A 21,529-nucleotide genomic window follows, 5' to 3' on the forward strand; every position below is an offset into this window, starting at 1 on the left:
GATTACCCAGAGTCACATTAGTAAAATAGGAAATTATATAAATTTTGTTTACTGTGATGACAGGAGAGAAGGAGGGAGGGAGGGAGGGAGGGAGAATAAATCTTTCAAATGGAATAAGTAAATGAGATAAACCTTCCAGTTTGACTACATTCATGATATGATTCTGAGGAGAGACGCTGCATTCACGTAGAAGACAAGTATGAATCAATCAGCCTTGTTTTAAAATCAGATTTATTGGAACACACATACACCCATTCCTGACCTATTTGCAGGGTTTGGAATCCATGCAGTACCAATATAACAAAAGAAAGAGATTATTCATATAAAGGGATCACTTACTTTGTAAATTAAAAAAATATTTAATACTGTATTAGGCAAGTTGTACACCAAAAAAGACATTGCAACTGTACAGTCTCTTGGATATTGCACTTTCAAACAGCACTGTATGAATATATGGCATTCCAGCCACCAAGAAATACCACATCAGTAATAGGGGGGCACACAAGGCAAAAGGCATCATGAAGAGACAAACAGATCCTACCCTAGGAGAGAGAAATAGTAACAGCTAAAATTTTGTGGGGATCACAGGCTACCTGTAGATGCAGAGAGAAGGAAAGGGGATTTTTCTGTCTGTCTATGTGGAAAAGATAGATTATTCCTGGTAGATCCAACAGAGATGTCCAAAAACATCTTCTGCTTTCCCATCATCGGGTTTAATTTTCTTCCATACATGAACATGGGATCTAAGAAAAGCCCATACAAAACTTGCTTGGTAACCAACCTCTCCCTTCTCTCCATCAAGCACCAGTCCATTTTGTTTCTAGCCTGGGTATTTCTTAACTGAGGACCTATGTTGTCCGTGGTCTTGTGGTGCGATGAGAAGCTCCAGCAGAAGCCCAATGCACCTGAGGAAGAGTTCAGAGCTGGGTTTTCCCATCTTCATTTGCCTTGTTTCTTGGTGATTGTCTTATTAGGTCCAAACTGTACAGTAGGAACAAGCAGCTTCTGCTGCTCTCAGGCATAATGGCAGAGTGTAGCACAGGCAGACAATGGTGCAGGAACTGCTGCAGACCAGCATTAAGGTGCACCCACTTCTTACCAAACCTATGTCAAATCATGGTGTCATACATAGTGCAGACTTAGAGACAGAGAAGCCTGTTCTCTTTCTCAATGAGGGTATCTTTAAAGCCAAGGGGAAAGATTTGATTGGGATTTAATGATACCAAACAGGAGATCAAAGGGTTGTATACAAGCAGGAAGAAGAAAGTTCTGCTGGCCATGAGGCCTAAAAGGATTGACCAGTAGCTTCTGTTCTTTGGAGCTAAAGGAGCAGGCATAATCTCCTACTCCCGGAAAGCAGCCAGCATATAACCATAAAGATAGTGGGAATGTGCTGCAAAAGATAGAAAAAATGAGATAATTAAACTTCAATAAGAACGGGAAATGTACTGTGAGAAGTTTGTTTTGCATTTGTTTTCATTCTGAACTGGCAATCTAATTTTGCTTTACAACAGCAATTAAGGTTGTCCTGAAATATGTACTGTTTGTTGACAAAATCATTTCACCTTCTGTGTCTACGCACTTTCCAGTAGAATAAGGATCACAGTTTTTAAAACTGCATGCTTTCAGGTTTTGTCCTAATAGATTTCAAGGGCACCTGCCTGGAAAGAGCTCCCCTATTGTATTTTAAATGAATATTGAGAAAAACTGATTTAGCTTTATGTTCTCACACGGCACCTCCAGTAACTATTCAGTAGGGCCATGTCTAAAGGATGACAGGCTAGGCATCCACAAAGGACTGAATTCAAGTGAATGACCCACATTACTGACAACATATGGGAGAATCTCCTGGTTGATGTCTTTTTTCCTCTGCCAGGTTACATGATTCCATTAAGGTTACTTCACCTAAATTTGTCAAAACAGTGGAGCTGGCATATTACATCACTAGGCCTCTACTGAAGAGGCAGAATATATACTCTACTGATAAACATAGAACTTGCAGAACAAATGGCAGACACTAGCAAAAAAATGGGTGATGCATCTAGAATCCCAATAAACAAGGACAAGTCTGTTTTTGTCTCTGTTATCAATATCAATGTTGATGTTGCCTTGGGGAGGAAGGGATACAGTTTGCTATCTTTATCCAACAGCTGTCATCTTCACTTCCACAGAGACCTTCCCTGCCTCTGTTCATCACATTCCTAATGCTCCCTCCTCTTTGTTATTATAACCCACTAAGATTTTGTGGACATTTCAGTCACTTGCATCTCTTATAGCATGTAACCAAGCTGATCAGTACCCTGCTGTGTGGAGAAAACATCCCCAATAATCTGGAATAGAAGGTGGTGCCTAAAAGCTCTACTGTGATAATTGATATGCCATAAAATAGATCTTCAGTGCAAATGTTGTAATTATTAAAATGGTTTTGAATTGTTTCCTTTTAATAAATGTTTTGAAAAGATTGCATTTCACTCTAGGATACTGTCATGGTTAATGACATTGTTATAGCCATTTGATGGGTATTCTTTCCTGTATAATTTGAGTTAAAGTATAATATTCTGTCATATACTATTAGCATTTTTTCTTTATTTTATTTCTTTATTTATTTTTATTTATTTATTTCTTTATTTTTCAAGAAACTTAGGAGAGCAACTCAGGAGACGTCCAGAAAGCTTCACAGTTGAACAGGAATCCGTATCAAAACTAATAAAATCTCATTTTAAACCATACTTTCTACTGTTTGGTGTCCAATATTATTTTATCCATTTAAGGGATGAAGCTGGAACTAAAAAGGTCAATTATTTTCATCATTTCTTTGCTGGCTCATGTCACATAACAAGATTTCTTAGTGAGAGATGAAGTGCTTTCTTTTTTTCTTAATATTGTTTCTTGACAATTAAATGTAGGGAAAACTGGGTTTTGTGCCCTGCTTAAATATGAAGGCATGGACTAAACCAGTGGTGGGGTTCAAAATTTTTTATTACTGGTTCTGTGGGCATCCCTTGGTGGTTGTGGCGTTGCTTGGTGGGCGTGGCTGGGTGGGCACGACATGGGAAGGATACTGTAAAATCTCCATTCCCACTCCACTCCAGGGGAAGGTTACTGCAAAATCCCCATTCCTCCCAATCAGCTGGGACTTGGGAGGTAGAGAATAGATGGGAGTGGGGCCAGTCAGAAGTGGTATTTACCGGTTCTCCGAACTATTCAAAATTTCCGCTACCATACCCCCAGAACTGGTCAGAACCTTCTGTATACCACCTCTGGACTAAACAGTTTATTAACAGATAAAGTCGATTAAGCCACACCCAGTAAAGGTAAAAAAAAAAATCTGAGTTTAGCAACATGAAGGTAAGAACTGAATTTGGTAGAGATAGTCCTCGTCTTACAACCACAATTGAGCCCCAAATTTTTGTTACTAAGAAGGACAGTTGTTAAGTGGATTTTGTTCCAATTACAACTTTTCTTGCCACAGTTAAATGAATCATTGCAATTGTTAAGTTAGGGGTAATTAAGTCAATCTGGCTTCCCCATTGACTTTGTTTGTCAGAAGGTTGCAAAGACCTGGGACACTGCAATTATCATCAATATGAATCAATTTCCAAGCATTTGAATTTTGATCATGTGATCAGGAGATGCTGTAACAGCAATAAGTGTGAAAAACAGTCCCAAGTCATTTTTTTTCAGTGCCGTTGTAACTTTGAACGGTTGCTAAATGAACGGTTGCAGCCGAGGACTACCTGTACTTCAAGTAACTTCTGGTTTCATCCATTATTTTCTGGATCCTATATAGAATATGAAGACTGTGCTTGCTCTTTCCTAGTTTCTAAACTTACCTGGAGCCTTGGCCAATTTCCCACTGGAAATTGCATTTCAGCAGGAATATGTCCGGACTGTGGATGTTTCCAGCCTTTGAGACCCAGGTGCACCAACTGCAAACCATTTAGCACAGCACACGAAAGCATGCAATTAGTGGGGTCAATAAGCTCTCATGCAAAGCTCATTATTAAATTTTGGTTGCCTGTTGATGACTGCCTATTTTAGCTTATTATGGATTTAGGAATTTAGGTGAATTTCTTCGCAGATATATTTTAATAAATCATTATCCAATGAGCTTAAAAGCCATGACACACATCATCCTGGCCTCACCAACAAATAGTTTAGGATATGGTAACAGAAATTTTAAAACAGTGAAGGAATGCTATTAATAAACTTGAAAAATAGCAAAATGAATTTCATAGTTTATGATCATGGAAAAGGGCATCCATGGAAATTGTTCATTCTAAATTATTTTAGAATTCAAATATTTTATACTATATTTTAATTATATTTATATTTTATTTATATTTTATTTGTTTGCATCCTGCCTTATTTTTGCAAACAACCCAATGTGGCGAACATATTAGCAACTAATCAGTAATATTTTATTTTGTATTACAAACTTCTCATAAAATATGTTGCTCTTTCCTTAACCCCAACTAAGGTAACTAAGGAAATGCTCTGCATGGAATTCAGATAATATTTTTCAGCAAACATTAATTATTCTTCTATTTTTTTGTCTACGTCAAACCTCTGCTATATGTTTTGGAGGTAAAAATTCAATGCAAAATATTCATTTAGTAGTTAGGCTGATGCTTAAAAGAATAGAACACTGGGCTGCATATCGACAGAGAATATACCATATACACCATGCACGACCCAGAGAACCATCTAACTTTTTAGAATGGTGTAATTCATGTCTCATGAATTATAGTAGTTTTATCATACCTTCTGGTGGCATTTTCTTCGGTGGTGCTGAAGGAGGTGGCAGAGGCACCAAAGAGGTCACTCGAAAACCTGCAGGAAGGGTTTCTGCTGATCCACTAACCATGGTGATACTATGAAAGTCTCGAGGGCGGAAACGTTTTCGCCAAGAAGGAGTTCGCCGAAATGTCTTGTCTTCACCCTATAAGGAAAAGGATACTTACATCATATATTGCACAGAGTAACCACAGGAATCTATACGATTTCCAGAAGGAGATCAAAGATTAGGACAGCCTGTAAAAACTGGAACTGGGTTAATTATTCATGGGTTTCAAGTAGAACTGGGTTTCTCAGGAAACATCTTTTTTATTTCTTTTTGAGAAAACCTTTGAACTTTTTCTCTCATCATATTAGAAAAAGGAAACAGAAATATCTTCAAATATTATTCACAGTATACAAGTATGTATTGGTGGATTAAAGACTATGGTCACATCTAGCAACACTCTGCTTTGGAATCATGATGTTGGATGAAAAATTGAAACAGGCTGACCCACAGTTTGTCACTACTATCTCTTACAGTGGCAACACAGGCAATCCTTAAATTATGCCTGCAGTTGGGATAACACTTGTCATTGCTAAATGATGGGATTGTTACATCATTTAGTGCATGTGAGCAAAGGGAGGAAGGAGGAAGAAGGGAGGGACGCAAACAAAGAAAGTCCAGGTGTAGGGAAAGAGACTTACTCAAGCAACTTGTACTCTTCCCTGCTGGTGTACCACTGGCCATTGTGGGAAGCCAGCAGGGGAGGTCACAAATGGCTATTATGTAATGTGAGACACTACAACTGGTCACTAGATGCCCAAATTTTGTTCATATGTCCATGGGGGCACAGCAATGGCTGGAACTTTGAGAACCAGCCGTAAGTCCCTTTGTTCAGTGCCATCATTAACTTTGAATGCTAACTGAACAAATAGTAGTAAATTTGTGGACTACCTGTAATGGAAATAGAAAATGACAAAGAGGTATTCTACTTGCAGCTGAAGATAGCAGTATTTCCAAAGATTTTCAGATCTTTGCCCAAAGGAATTGAGGAACATATATCATTCTTACTACTTTTTAGGAGTGGATGCTATCATACAGAAAATGTAATTTTGTATACAATGTTACAATGTTGGCTGGGGAAATCGAGGAACTGAAGTCAGCTTACCACAGTTTAAAGTTGCCAAGATTGAGAAACACTGTCTTAGATTAGCTCTGTTCAGCTGAAAGTGTTTAAGTTAACCTAAATTAGATGATCTACACAGGGTTGTTATACGTATATACATTTCTTTAAAAACAAGATTGCTGGAATTATTTTTGACAAGCGACTGTCCCTTGCAGATCTAAAAGAAGAGAAAATATGTTCTGCTAATCCTAAGGCTTTCTCTCTCAAGAAATAAGATGGCTTCCATCTCAATTCTTGCCCTACCACCAAATTTGATAATACCTCTCTCACCCCATGCATGTTTGGAATGTGGAAATGCCCACTTCTACTTTTCCTCCACATCATTGAACATCACAATGAACCTCCCAGAATATAACTACAATACCAGTTCTATTTCCAGATCTCCAGTTGCTTCCTAACTGATAGTATAAGCACAATATTTCTTAAATTCCCATCCTCTTTTAGTAAGCACTTTATACTCACATCATCAAGTCGTCTGTCAGTACCCAAGGCAAGAAGATTGTTAAATTCTCTCTCCATCACCTGTCGTGCCTGTAAACAATATCAAATAATGCAACAGAAGCAATCTAGGCAAATAAAACTACTAATGTAAATTGTTTATTATCAGAACCAAAGAAGAAGAAGAAGATAAATTCATATTTATACTAGTAGATCTCTTCATACTTTTTGGCAGACCAGCAAGATTCCCCTAGTAACACAGGGATAGGTTTCTATATATTTGCATAACTCTAATATACGGCACAGCAGTTATGGGAGACGACCAGCTCCAACTAGTGTATTTTTACTGCATTTGATTTCACTCTTCCATTTTTAGCTTAATTCCTCCTGTTGGTAGAACTTAGTGCAAATCTATCAGATCTCACAAACTAGAAGCTTATCACTCCTGGTAGGCAAATCAATTGCCTCCATCTAGTTCAGCCTTCTGTCTGTGAAAATAACAATACAAAATGCCTTTGTGAGTGTTTAAAAAAAGATACATTTATCCATATCCTAAAATTCTGAAAATCGGAACTCTGGTTGGTTCAGTTCTCATAACAGTATAGAAATACAGAAAAAGGATTTCATAGACAGATTTGAAATGAACAGTAAGATAAACTTTCAGTCTCATAGACACCGGTTACCCTTAAGAGGAAGAAATGTGTAATAACCTATAGCACAACAAAGTAATTTTTATTGTATCATTTCTGTTTTAATTTAATAGTGTTAGATTAAAAATCCAAGGATGATGTTCTTCATAAAGGATAGAAGGTTTATTAATTATATGAGAAATAACCATCAACTCTGTAAGAAATGGTGTAAACATTTCTTCCTACCTGAGTATTCTGAGTGGGAATTTGTAAAATAAGTGCCAGGCTATTATAATCAAAATTTTCATCCAGAGCAATAAGTGCACCATGGACTCCACTTTCAATGATGTTGTTGGCATATTCTCTAAGCCCAATGGATTGAATCCAGTGTATTACTTGATCATTTGTCCAAACCAACACATCTAGAAGACATTGAAATTATATATATAAATGAAATTACCCAGAAGAATGCTCACTTTTTCTGAGCTGTTCATGACATAAAAAGAACAAAATACTTGTGTAGTGTCTAAAAATAGTCCATTTTGTATATTCAAGTCATGATAGTCTTCTACTATCATTTCTGGGGAAATAAGTCCCACTGTAAAATGTCAAACAAGTATGTGCTAATTTATTTATACACCCAAAATCTATATTTACACCTTTAGCTTGAACACAGTCCAGAAAGAAGATGTCGCAGGCAGAACAGAAGTGGCTGACATATGGCTGAGATTAACTACACAGTGAATATAAATGAACTCGTTGAAAACAAATAGAGTAAAATTCAATACATGAACAGTTCAAAATGACATAAACAGCAGCTATAAAATCAGCGACACTATGAGAAACAGAAAGCGAAATAAAGAATATTTACAATGGGCCATAATATCTAAGGAATTTTTTTTTAAAAAAAACTTTGCTTAGATGATAATAACTTTGCAAAGATAATATTGAAGTTACTACTAGACAAGCCTCTCTGGTGAGGCATTCCATATGCAGAACAGCATGATTGAATTAATCCTTGCCAGGATGATCATCTGGCACCATAAAAAAGCTTTGGAGGACACCATCTAATGAAGGATGAAGAGTTGGAGTGTGTTCTTTTGTACCCATTCCCAGAACAAAGCCCGGCCCGGCACAGTAGCGAAGCGCAAAAGAGCCTCATCTTGCTGTCCCAAGAAACCACAGCCACTAAAACCCAGTCCCAGCCACACTGCACCCTTGGCAGTTACTTATACTCCAAGACTACAACCTCCCATCAGCCAGAATCCTCTACAGGGATACATGAGCATGATGTATAAAACAACAGGAACATATTGAAATATAAATATATAAAAAATATTAAAGTGATAAATCTGAGACAGATTTCGTGCACCACAAATCCTGCTGAAAAGTCAATAATTAGAAAGCCTCTGGAATATTTCTACTCTCTGCAACTTGGAAAATTGATTCATTGACTAAAAAATGGTCTATATTTCATAAAGAGATTTGACTTATTTTAAAAATAGAAAGAAAAAGCAAATTTAAAAAATATAATTCAAAACCTGAACTAAAGTCATGTCCAAAGAACCAGGAACCTTAATTGGAGTTCTGAATAGTTCTTTTATTGCTGCTCACCTACAAAAAGTATATTACCAAACTAAAGCAATTAACTGAAATAATAAAATAGATAAACCTCCAGAAATTTGCCTCCAGAAGTTGTGGCTGCTCCAACACTGGATGTTTTTAAGAAAAGATTGAACAACCATTTTGTCTGAAATACTATAGGGTTAGAAAGACCTCCAACATCCCATCCAACTCAGTTATTCTGTTATACTCTGAGAATTGCTAGGGAGGGTCCGGCTGTCTTTCTGCCTCCAGACATTTCAAATTCTACTGTCACTTTGCCTTCTGGGAAACAGCTCCTCCTTCTTGTGACTCCATTACAACTATATTTTTGCAGCTTGCTTTGAATTCATTTCTAAATTGCTACTTGCCTTTGATTTCATGCTGGCTTTCTTCCCGCCTCTTCTCCAGTTCCTTTCTATCATAGTTCAGTCTTTTGAGGCACATAATCCCGTACTGGAGACTTGTTCTGCAACAATGCAATACTTAGAACAAGGCGTATCAATATTCCAACCACTTTTACTTTCAAGAGGTGTGCATGTGAATATGTATTTTTTGCCAATGGCATAAATACATAGCTACTTTGGACACTATTTCAAAAATACTGAACTGTCTACACTATTCCAGTTTTCTGATTTTTGGCTTTAATGCACTATAACCTGAGAGTTTAATATTTATGGGATACGCTACTACTCAGCCTAAAAAACTCTTACCATGCCTGTCATTATTGCTCTTCATTCAAAGGAAGGATTGATAAAAGCCAGAGTATACAAGTTGAACTTCTAGGACCACATGCAACTCTCAAAAGCATTGGATGCAGTTTCCAGAGCCTCTCCACAAGCTGTCACTAAAGTATAGCTTTTTTATTGTAACAGAAGCAGAAAGTTATTAAATACATGGGGAATAACTGTATCAAACTTATTATTTATCCAAAGTTATTATTTAAATTTCAACTTTAAATCAAATTTAGGATATGGTTTCAGAGATGTTTAACATTTGTTTTCAAATATCTAATTATGTTAATTTTAATAGTAGTAGTATAGCCTTTATTGTCATTGTACATCATGTATTGGTTAATATGATCAATTTTAACTAGTAAACATATAACTGCAGAGAAATATATTAATTGTGTTTAAATAATTTAAATGTAAACATACAGTCACTTAGTGTTTCATATTTAAAGGCAAAAAAGTGCTTGGAGCACATAGCATACTCATGAAGCACTTTTACGCAACTACTTGAAGCAGCTTCGTTTTTTCCCCCCATCCAAAAAGATGTGATTGATTTAAAGAGTTTCAGACAACTGCTGTATTTGTATCCTGGCACATTCCCAAACTCTTTCTTGCCTTTGAATCCAAAGCACTGCACAGCCCTGTTGAATAAAATGAAATCAGATTTGGGGTCTGTCTAGGCTTCACCTCTTTTTGGAATATTGTCTTATCCTCCAAAGCGAAATATGGACCTCAACCTGAAAAAACACACTTTGACTATAGGAATTTAAGGTGGTTGCAAGAGTGCTTCAGATATTGTCCCAAGAAAACTTGCTCACCGATGGAAACTGTCTACCATCTTCAAGTGTACTCGAAGGTCTTTCTTAGTCAGATGATCCAACATTCGTGCATCCACAAGACATTCCATGAAGTAACTGCGATACTGTGGTAGACCTAGACTAGGAAGCCATTCATTCCCTATCCATTCATGGTTCATGTCCCCATAAGCCAGAGTCTGTGGAAATTTTAAAAATAAAAAGTAAATAACATTCACAAGACATATACTGTAATTGGGTTTTTTTTCCTGTTGGTCAACAGTGTCCAACTCTCAAAGACTGACTAGAAAAGTTCCTACAGTTTTCTTGGCCAGGTTTTTCAGAAGTGGTTTGCCATTTTCTCCTTCCTGGGACTGTGAGAAAAAGACTGCTGCAATGTCATCCAGCTGGCTTTGTGTGTAAGGTGGGACTAAAACTGACAGTCTCTCAGTTTCTAGCCTGTTGCCTTAATCACCACACCAAACTAGCTTTCACATATAAATATGCCTATTAGCAATACTGAAATAATCCTGAGTGGGAGGCCTACAGATTGGAGTTAGAACGTTTTAGTAGAGAAAAACTACCAGCGATAATTGAAATCTTCTATCTTAGATCTAAAATTCCTAATGGAATATACTAGTGAGTTGTGCCACAGAAATAAGTGATATATATATATATATGCTGCAAGATCATTTTCAGTAGATCTGAAATAATTCTATTACCTCAACAATTTTTGTTGAGAAACAATTTTCAATCAAAAATTGTAACTTCTAAATAATATAGCTTGAAGTACATTTTTCAATATATGACAGTATGACATACATTTGACAGTTGTAACAAAATCTCAAATCGATTGCCTGAGTATTATTAACCATGCACATTATATGTCATAATGTAAGTATGCCATACTTCAGAAACCTTAAAACACAAATAAAGCATTTATATTCTGTTTTCAATTCCTTAGGAATAAATACACTGCATAGCTTTTTTAAATAGTGCAACTTATCTGAAGGATATTTTTATGTGAATGTTAATTTTATTTGAGTCTGAAGACACAGTGAAATAGGATTTGTTACAATTAATAAATAAAGTAAGCAACAGAGTTGCTGGAAAATTTGGCTCAGAAGATTTTATCTGTCAAAGGAAGATCTGTCCTTTTAGCTAACAAAAATTTTCAGTGGTAAAGAAGGAAAATCTGAAAATAAAAGAGAACTATTCCCTATTTATTCCTGACAGGATTCTTTACTTTCAGCTTGTCAAACAAGGGATATCTGATTTTTTAAATGAAAGTTAAAGAACATACTAGAGATATATTAATGGTTTGTATGGGGAAACAGGAAGAATAAAGGATCTGGTTAAGTATAAGTAATGCTAAAATTAAATGAAAAGCACCAATAAAATCAATGTAGCAGATTTTATAAGTTGATATCCTTGACAAGTAATTAGTTATTATTAAATGAAATATGACTAGCTTCCCATTTGGATAAAATAGTAAGGTACTACAATAGCAACCAAAAGGAAGTATAGGAAGATTTTCAAATATTCTGCATTTGTTTCCATTATTCTCCAAGAGGATCTTAAATGAATCTAGAGAAACTGCTTAAAAAGACAATTAGATATAATCAGATGGTACACATCTCCATTTCACTGGAAATTACTGAGTTTTGTATTTCCAGTTCGGGGGGAGGGACGACCCACAAAGTAATGCAGGAGTCTCACCTGTGCCCAACTGCCTTCCTCAGTATCCTAAACGTGACAGTGCAGCATGTCAATAAAATAAGTAAAGTCAGATACCACATGAAACCGCATTTTTGTCCCCTTCCCCAATAAAGCAGAGGCATTGTCTATCATCAACATGATAAAAAAACTGTCACATAAACACAGTTACAAGTAAGAAGCTACTATTATTCACCATTTTTAATTTAAAGGATCTCATTGTGGTTGGCATTTTGCTCTCTCAAGAATGTGCTGAAGTTTTGAAAACAAACAACAAACAAAACTCTCGGTTAATTATTCTTGTTACTAAGGAGCTATCGAAGTGAAGTGCCAAACTGGTAATCTTACAATTGGCTTCGCCAATATTGTGATTTGGATGTTTGTTGTCACTAAGCACAACTAATGTATTTCTTTGCTTATCTATAAAGAAACATTTATTCTGCATTTTCTGTCATAATAAACAACTTCATTTGTTTCCAGAGCTGCAAATGGATTTAAACAAAATGCCACCGCAGGCATCAAAAAGCATGCGTATTTAAAGATATCCACACAAATAGTTAAATAGACAAAAAGATCAAATAGGTGAGCATATTTCGCTTGTTCCTATCTAAACATGAAAGTTTTTATTTTTGTATATAACATATTATTTTTTTTATATAATGCATTCATTTCCACCAGAATAAGAACAAGTGATCTATCCACTGATTCGCTTTGGTGATAACATACAAATATTAATGCAGTAAGTAAACTAGCTGTACAGCCAGACTGTTGTGGCCCCTCCAGCTGCCAGTGGAGCTGGTGGCAGACTCTGATGAGGAGGTTGCGGAGGAACTTGGGCCAGTTCTAGAGTCTGGGGAAGACTCTGATGGATGCTCTGCATTGAAAGCAGAGATAGAGCCAGGGCCACCTGACATTTCCCAGCCACCGGAGAGGCAGCTGCCTATGGAAACTGAGATAAGTGGGGAGGAAGAATAGCTGGGGCCTGTTCCAGATGCGCATATGTCAGGAAAGGAGAACAACTAAGCACAAGGAGTTGACTCAGGAAGAAAGGCACACGTGGATGCTGAATGGCCCCTCCCTAGCTGGAGAATAAATAGAAGGAAAGGGGAGTGGTGGTTGTGGGAGACAGACATTTGCATTTTGGAAGATTTGGCTCATCATGTTTCATGCCTCAGAAAATGCTTGCCAGAACTTTATTTACAGCTTTATTTACGGCTGGAAGCTCCCGGCCTGGCAATTATCTCAAAGAACCGATAAGGTCTGTTACTGCAGTTAACTCTTTGAAGGATTATTGACTGGACTTTTCAGTGTGTGAATGCCATTAATTCACAGGAGATAAATAAAGAGGGTTTTGTCAGGACAAGGAATCTATTTCTTGTTTCTGCTAAGGCTGAGTCAGAACACAGCCTAGTGCCAGAACATATCACAAAAGACCCTCTTACTAAAACAAATCAGTTACTATGCACTTTCATTCAGGTTGGCTTTCTGAACATGAAGTAGATCATTTGTATCAGATAGGAAAAGGCACATTTGGAGTTTTGGCAACTTAGGCCCTATCTTTCCAACTATTCTCAGAATTCCCAACATGGCTTGAAACAACTGATATTAGTCCCTTACGTTATCTCAATTATTCTTCTTATCTAAGCCAAAGAATTCAATTGCTTGGTGAAAATCAAGCTTTTTTTTTAATCAGAAGCAAAATTATTTTCCTGTCGCTTACAATGAGGACAAGATGGCAGAATTCTCTTACACACACAAAAATTACCATTTTGGTTGAAGGAGCTATGGTTTCCATTTCTTCATGAGTAACCCAGACATTTCCAGATGACTAGGGTGAAAATATGACACATGAATCAGAAAACAAGGAATATTCAATAAAACATTTCAACTGAAAACCACTATTGTAGCCATAGCTTAGGCCATAGAATCAACAGTTGTGACAATGTCAAAAACAGTTAAAAGCTCCCTTGAGTTGAACTTAACTCCTGAAAACAACTTATTTTCTTTTACAAGATCTTGAAGTAGCTAGCGTTATTGCACAATATCACAGCCTATACCCTTAGAATTCCCTGAAGGTCTTCTATCCAAATACCAAAGGTATCTGCAATCTTGACTTCTTTCCTAGCACTCTGCTGACACTCCTATCAAATGCTAATTATGGTTTTGTAATAGATATTTTCTCTCAGCTGGTAAACATGGACTGTTATAGTATCAAGCTGTTGTAGAGTGAAGGAAGTACCTTTCAAAAATTCCACATTAAAAGATCTACAACTATAGTCTGTTTCTTCCATTTTCAGCATATTACCTGCTCTTCCTGTTGGGTGGGTACAGGAAAGAATCTCAATACATAATGTTCCATATATTTCTGCCTAAAGTATTAATATTTCTCACACAGCAAGCAGGGAACACAAAGCAAGTACATCATTACATTACAGGAAGAAATAGGCATTGTTCATCAAAACCCAACCCATCTTGCAATAGCTGGCATAGCTGCTAATAATGCACATTTAAGCCAGAAAGTCAACTTACAAATGGGAATAATAATAGTAACTCAGCGCTTCATATAAAGCTGCTGTGAAATTATTTCTGGTAAGGAAAAAGGCACAATATCCTTTACGGATTTTACAAACATATATTCCAATGGGACAGAATGGATAATATACAATTGACTTTCTCTGAGGAATATGGGGATTTCCATTTTCATCCAAATCCTAGAAAGGACCTGCAGTCTCAAGTCTGACTAAAAGCCTATGTGTTTGTTTTACATCTAGTGTTAAATATGGAAAGAAATCCCAAATTATAGATCCCAAGAAGCCAAGATAGAGTGCTTACTGTTCTGGAGGTGGGTGGAGCAGAAGGGCTTGTGAGAGACACCATTTCCTGGATTGCCAAGCGCAGTTTTAACCTGTGAAGGGCATTACTAATTCCAATTTCCCTCTGGATCTCTGTATCTGACAAGGCAGACATAATTGCACCGCTTTTCACATTAGCTCTGCAAGCTGCAACATACCAGGCAGGCATGCCCACCCAAAGCTACAACATAAAAGGCCAGAGATGAGTCTGCATTTTGAACTGCACAAATTTCATATACTAAGAATTTACAAAGAACAAAAGCATTGAAATATGAGATTTTGACTGACTATTAAATTCTTCTTATTCTTATGACATACATTCTCATGACAATGCTGTATATTTCTTCTATCATCCCCACATTTCATGGTATAAGATACATTATGCTGAATTATTAACATTTGGGAAGGGTAGTCAAAACAACAATACTCAAAAAATATCTACCATATGTTCTATATTTACATAATCTTTCAACATTTTTACTTACATTTGATAGGACCCAAAGAGAAAGTTATTTCTCTTATTAATACAGTTTAAATCAAAGTTTGTCACATTATAAATATATGTATATATTTCAAACTTGAGAAAGGTTGTCAGTTTACTCTTAGAGCAGTGAATAGCCAAAGTCTTCCATATCTTGCCTGCTCACTTTTACTGCTATTACGCACACAGTCACATGCCTCTGCTTAAAAAATGATCCTAGGAAATTAAAAATCAGACTTTGCAACACAGCACAGTTAAAAAGATCAGGCATGTGATTATATTGCAAAGTCAATTCAAAATGATGATAAAACTCCAGAGCCTCACACTATGAATGTGTAAAATGGAAATTCTATTTGCAGATACTTCCCCCAAATGTCTTCATTTGCCTTAAATCTAGATATGCAACACCAGTTTCCAAATATATCAGTCCATTATGAACACAGGTTACCTGGCCATTAACTAAACTGAGTAGGTAAAAGAAGCTTACCTCCAACCAGGAGACCACAGTTGGTCCATCCCACTGAGCAAAGGGAATACCCCTTCTTCTAGCATCTTCCAAAAGTTCATGTCTGGAAAGGGAAGCAGTAATACAACAATTCTTACTAGCTGTGCATTCCTCCAGAAAACAAACAAAACCCCAACACTGAAATTATATCTAAACAGTTGATAACAAGTTTAGCAAGTTGTTCCACAGAATGTGGCCACAGGAAAGCATGCAATATGCAGTCAATATCATTTGGTATTATTTTATCCTGATCATTGAGTTCACTGAGCAAAACTGGAAAGCTAGCAACAGCTTTCCAGTATGAATACCGACAGACATTTTGGTAACATGCTTCCTTCGTACATCTCAGCTGTTCAATACCACATGTGCTCTGGCATTAGACACAAGAATGAGCAGCTGGCATCATTAAAGAAAATTGATTCTATTCCTTGGCAAAGGAGAGTTAACAAACCTATTGTCTAAGTTTTAGTTGGAAGGTAGCAGCTATAGAGTTACATATGAATGTGTAAGGGTGGTCTTTAGTATCAGGACCAGAGTCAACTTTCTATGTAAAGAATTATCATATTCTCATAGGAAGTGAGTGGGTGCCAGATGTGAGACATGGACCATTGGTTATAAAAGCTGGGGAAATGTTTTTTTAGTTTAGTTTTTTTCTAATTAAACCAAGTTTTGTTTTAACTGAATAAGCTCTTAGGAAATTTCTGAAAGAGATATGTCTTGATCATTTGCCCAGATAGTGACAGGCAAGTCTATTCTGATAAACTGTGATAATCCTTGTATAACAGTTTCACAATGTAGAGAAGGAATCCTTTGAAAGATGAGAATCATGAAGTTTCAGATCTTCCTCTTTCTTCTTAAGCTGCCATCCACAAATATCTCCATCTTTCTGTTTATTTAAATTGTTTCTTTAAGAAACTTGAAAATGTTATAAAGTATTTCTTTCAGGAGAAGGAAACAGAATAGTTCTCACAAAGTAGTTAATTAAACTTTTCTTACAATTTATTTCAGGAAAGAAATTAGTTTATTCTAGAATGATAATTCAATCCAATCAATGTGAAAGCTTGTGCTAAAATATTTCCCAAATATTCTAGTGAGCTGCAATTCATCAAATGTATACCCAAATCAAGACATAAATTTCCACTAATTGTTACAATATTTATTAAGACAGTAAATACAACTTCCCTCACTTTTTTTTGAGTCGTCGATCTTTTTCTGCTTGTGCTCCTAGCTTGCCAAGACCAAGAGAGTCCTGTATGTTCATTTCTGAATCTGTTAGCAAAACTATGAAACACAATAGATGAAGAATTAGACTACAAAGTCCTCGTGGTATATAATAGTATTACCTTTTAAAAAAAACTTCAAAATCAGAAACTAATTAATGCCTACTCAGGAAATTCAATTTGATATGAAGAAATTTAAACTCAGTAATTCAATCTGCCAAGAGTAGCAAGCTTTACTTAATTTAAGGTTGAAGATTTCATATTTGACAGTATCCGTGAGAATCCGACTATAGACAAAGATTGATTTTATAGTACTACAATAATACACTAAATCCTAAATATATACAATTATAAAATTATCCTCACCCAATGTTTCACTTTCTTCATGTATATTAGTAACCATTGTTTTATTGTGGTGTGATGGACAGGATTATGAAAAATTTAAGAAAGAAAGGACATAAGGTGGGATGAAACCAATTCATCCTACTTTAGGTCCTTTCTTCCTTGCATTTTTCATAATCCTGTCAATCCAGACCTTTCCACTTCTGCTTCCATGCCTTCCCTTCTGCTAGCCTCATACATTATTACTTTCCAACATCCAGGTCTATGACTCCTTGCCATCACTGTATTTACTAAAGCCTAATTAGATTACTATCAGCCATCCTGATTCATTCCCACTCTTGGAAAGTGGGTTGAAGGATAGAGCACCCAATGATGCACACACACACAAATAAACAGGATCCCCAAGACTTTATTTCCTGCTCTTGAAATCTTCTGTGGATAATTCTGTAAACCCCATACCACATTGTCATTTTCATTGACTGCTAAACTATGGGATGCTTTTGCAAATGTTTGTACTCCTAGTCCTTCCTTGTTTCAAAACTTTTCAATCTTCCACCAGTGATCTAATCCAGTAATTTTTGTTCACAGCCTGCTGTGCAATAATAGATACTAATTAGGTAAATAGAAAGATAGATTATATTATGAATAAGATTAGAAATAAGATTAGTGCTCAGTTTCCCATACTGTATATTAAAAAGGGTGAACATTTTATTGGTATTTCTCATATTCAGTCTCGAAGTAAGCAGTGGAATCAATCATCCAAAAGGGTGTTGGACATCTATTCAGTACAAATGTTAAGAGGACAGGTAGCTACTTCAGTATGCTCTAATTTGGATTCATATACTGATCAGGGGATTGGACTCATTGGTATAAATGTCCTCTTCCATCCTGATAAAAAACTTGAATGAATCAAGGGTGTCCTTTAGCCAATTCCTCTGCTTCCGCTATTTTACTTTCAAGCTACACCGCTCCTTATCCATCCAGGAGTTCTATGTGATCAAGTCATTAGCTTTAGTCACTGCATCTGATAATTCATAGTTCAAATTCCTATTTAGAAGATCTGGTTACTGCAATAATATTGATAGGCCAATGGTTGACAATTTATTGATATACATGGGATATTATCAACATACATTTTGCAGCCATGTATTATTTCTTTCTAATGCCTTTGATGGATCTCTACATCTATTATATTTTATTGTATTAAAATATTCAACAATTCAATAAAATGAAAATATAATCCTGGAATTTGCAAAACTGAGGAAAAATGAAATTTAACTGCCATTATCAGTTCTATGTTTATTGTTTCCATCATATTATTTTCTGCTCTTCCAAGGACAGAGAAAGAAAGCCCTTTCTGCTAAATAATCAGCTTCCACGAAATTTGTGGAATTCCTTTATTTAGAAAAGGTGAAGAGAATCAATTACCTTGTCCAGTAGTGCCTTCTCTGCTCAGGTGGATTAAGCGCCCTTTTTCTTTCTTTCCAAACAAGCGTCCAATTGAAGATTTGATGCCTTTCCTCTTGGAGCCTTTATGCAGTGAATCCTGGCTGCTATTACTGCTGCTGGGGTTACTTGCTTGATCCTCTAGAGAACTAAAAGGAGGGGAAAGAAGAGTTCATGATGTCATTATAAATAGTGACATTAAGGTCCTCCACTTGGGATCAGCATCATTACACACACGTGCACACACACACACCTCTTTTCAAAATACCCTTCTCAGAGACCATATTCAACTAATCTCTGTCTGTGGGAAAGGATAGCAGTGCAAAACATCTAGAGAAAACAAAACTGAAACGTATATCTGAAATTCATTCTGTGGAATATTAACAGCTGCATAAATCTTTTATATATGAAGAATTATTTAGTTAGAATAGTTAGAACCCAGAAAAGAACCCCAAGATATTCTGTTACAGTCTATTATGCTCTGAATGTTATATACCAGCGATGGCGAACCTGTTTTGGCTCGCGTGCCATAAGTGGGGGGAGCGCAGGGGGGTCATGTGAGGGCGTACTGCACCCATAATGCAATGCACTGCGCCCCCAGTGCACATACATGCACTACAGGTGTGACCCCCCCATTTTTTGCATGCTTTTTTCGCCCTCCCCAGGCTCCAGAGGCTTTATAGGAGCCTGGGAAGGGCGAAAACAGTCTCCTCCCGCCCCCCCCCCCCACCCGAAAGGTCATTTTGAGCACTCCAAAGGCTTCAGGGGCCTTCAGAGGGCTTCCCTGAAGCCTCCAAAGCAATCAAAACTACCCTCCGAGCAAACCGGAAGTGACTTCCGGTTTGCCCATAGGGCTGGGGGGGGGTGCGCTCCGGACGCTTCAGGGAAGCTCATGAAGCCTCCAGAGGGCCTCCGAGAGGGCAGGGGAGGCTCTTTTCACCCTCCCCAGGCTCATATAAAGCCTCTGGAGCCTGTGGAGGGCGAAAAATGGGTTTAAAAAGCGGTGAACTAAGGTGGCCAGCGCGCGCATGCATGCTGGCCAGCTGATAGGGCAGCGCCTCGTGTGCCCTGACAAATAGCTCCACGTGCCATAGGTTCGCCATCCCGGTTATATACTTATTAGACTTCCATTAGCAGATTTCTGTCCATCACCAGTCTATCATCATTAAAGTATCAAAGAAAGGAAACCTCAGTGATTGCAACAATTGGAGGGGCATAACATTGCTATCAATCCTTGGAAAGGGAAAAGTTCTATGCCTTGTGTTGCTCAAAAGATTGGAGCATCAAGTGGATGCACATCTATGAGAAGAACAAGCTGCATTCAAGAAAAGATGCTCTGCAACAACCAATTCCTGACCTTAAGAAATATCATTGAACAGAGTTTAGGATTCCAGAAGCCAATAGTAATTAATTTTATTGACTTCAAAAAGGTGTTTGACTCAATTCATTGAGAATCACTAGGGAATATTTTAAAGTTCTATGGTATTCCTCAACATTTTATCAACAGCTTTAAGAACTTGTATTATAACTCCAGCTGCTGTGTACAAATGGAATCTGGCAACACAACTTCTTTACATCAATACAGGAGTAAGACAGGGATGTTTGTATCACTCGTTCTTCCTCTCTATGTACTTGTTATGAAAAGCAATGGATAACCCTAGCTTTGACATCCTAAGGGCAACAATCCATCTAATAGATTTAGATTTGCAGATGACATTACACAGTTTAATGAAACAAAGGGATGCTTGCAAGAAATGACCACTAGTTTAGATAGAGTCCAACTAGATTAGCTAACATATAAATTATGAGAAGAATAAGTTATGCAAATCAGAAGTGCTCAGAATAATATGCCATAATAGGCCATGGCCAGTCTATAGAACAAGTCCAACAAGTTACTTATCTCTATCGATGAAGGTAGATAAGGATATTAACTCTCAAATTGAGAATGGCAGCAGCTGTATTTCAAAGCTTGCACCCGGTTGGTAGATGTCTACGGCAGCCATAAGTATTATCACAAAGTATTATCACTCTTTAAGAGTGTTGCTATACCAATTCCAATATGTTTGTGAAACATGGAAATATACAACCAAGATGATTAAACAGTTAAATGTTTTCCAACAATGCTGTTTGAGAAGAATCCTCCGTGTCTTATATTCTTCTATTATTCCTCCAATAGAAGGAAAAAAATAGTATTAGGCACATTCTTCAAGAGTTTTTATAGATGTAGTGTACTGAATAAATAACTTCTCTATCTATCCCAATTCAATAGAACAAAAGTTTGAAAACACTTTTTATACTATCTGCCTTTCACCCATTAGTTGTTAACATAACTGACAGCTATAAAATGACAGATTGCCTCTGTTCCCCTTCCAGAATGTGTACCTCTTGCCTCATCTTGACTAAAAGCAGGATGTCCAAGTTTCTCCAGCCTAAGGCTTCTGGGTGAAGAAGGAGGAGAAGTCTCACATTTGATGGTTGTTTTATCTTCTCGACTCTCATCTCGACCAGCTGGTGACTGAACAGATAAGGTAAACTCAGACTTAGACAGGAGATTCCTGTCTAAAAACTCTCCTCCAATTTCTACTACACTTATCAAAAATTTGCTAATTAATTAAAGGAGAAGACAGAACAGAATCACATGCATCAAGTATATCCTGGGAATTACTGCTTACTGTATGCCCAACAAGAGGACTGAATGGTCAAGTTATAATTATGAATGTTTTTGGAATGTTATGGTCATAATATGAGGCAATACAGCCAACAGCAACAGGAAGGAGGACACATTAACAATATGGAGTCTCAATATG

General features: G+C 36.9%; 1 protein-coding gene across 1 annotated transcript in view; it reads right to left on the reverse strand.

The window, feature by feature from the left end:
- Positions 1–241: 241 nt before the first annotated feature.
- Positions 242–21,529, reverse strand: part of PPFIA4 (PTPRF interacting protein alpha 4) — an 81,450-nt gene continuing 60,162 nt past the window's right edge. Inside the window, 13 exon segments of the mRNA XM_032218590.1 lie at positions 242–1,393; positions 4,765–4,942; positions 6,429–6,497; positions 7,280–7,455; positions 9,007–9,104; positions 10,185–10,360; positions 11,880–11,906; positions 13,642–13,704; positions 14,709–14,909; positions 15,697–15,778; positions 16,902–16,995; positions 18,705–18,873; positions 21,106–21,237. Of these exon segments, the coding sequence (XP_032074481.1) occupies positions 1,344–1,393; positions 4,765–4,942; positions 6,429–6,497; positions 7,280–7,455; positions 9,007–9,104; positions 10,185–10,360; positions 11,880–11,906; positions 13,642–13,704; positions 14,709–14,909; positions 15,697–15,778; positions 16,902–16,995; positions 18,705–18,873; positions 21,106–21,237 (1,515 nt within the window). The 3' untranslated portion in view covers positions 242–1,343.

Source organism: Thamnophis elegans, chromosome 5 (assembly GCF_009769535.1).
Source record: "Thamnophis elegans isolate rThaEle1 chromosome 5, rThaEle1.pri, whole genome shotgun sequence".
Lineage (NCBI taxonomy): Eukaryota > Metazoa > Chordata > Lepidosauria > Squamata > Colubridae > Thamnophis > Thamnophis elegans.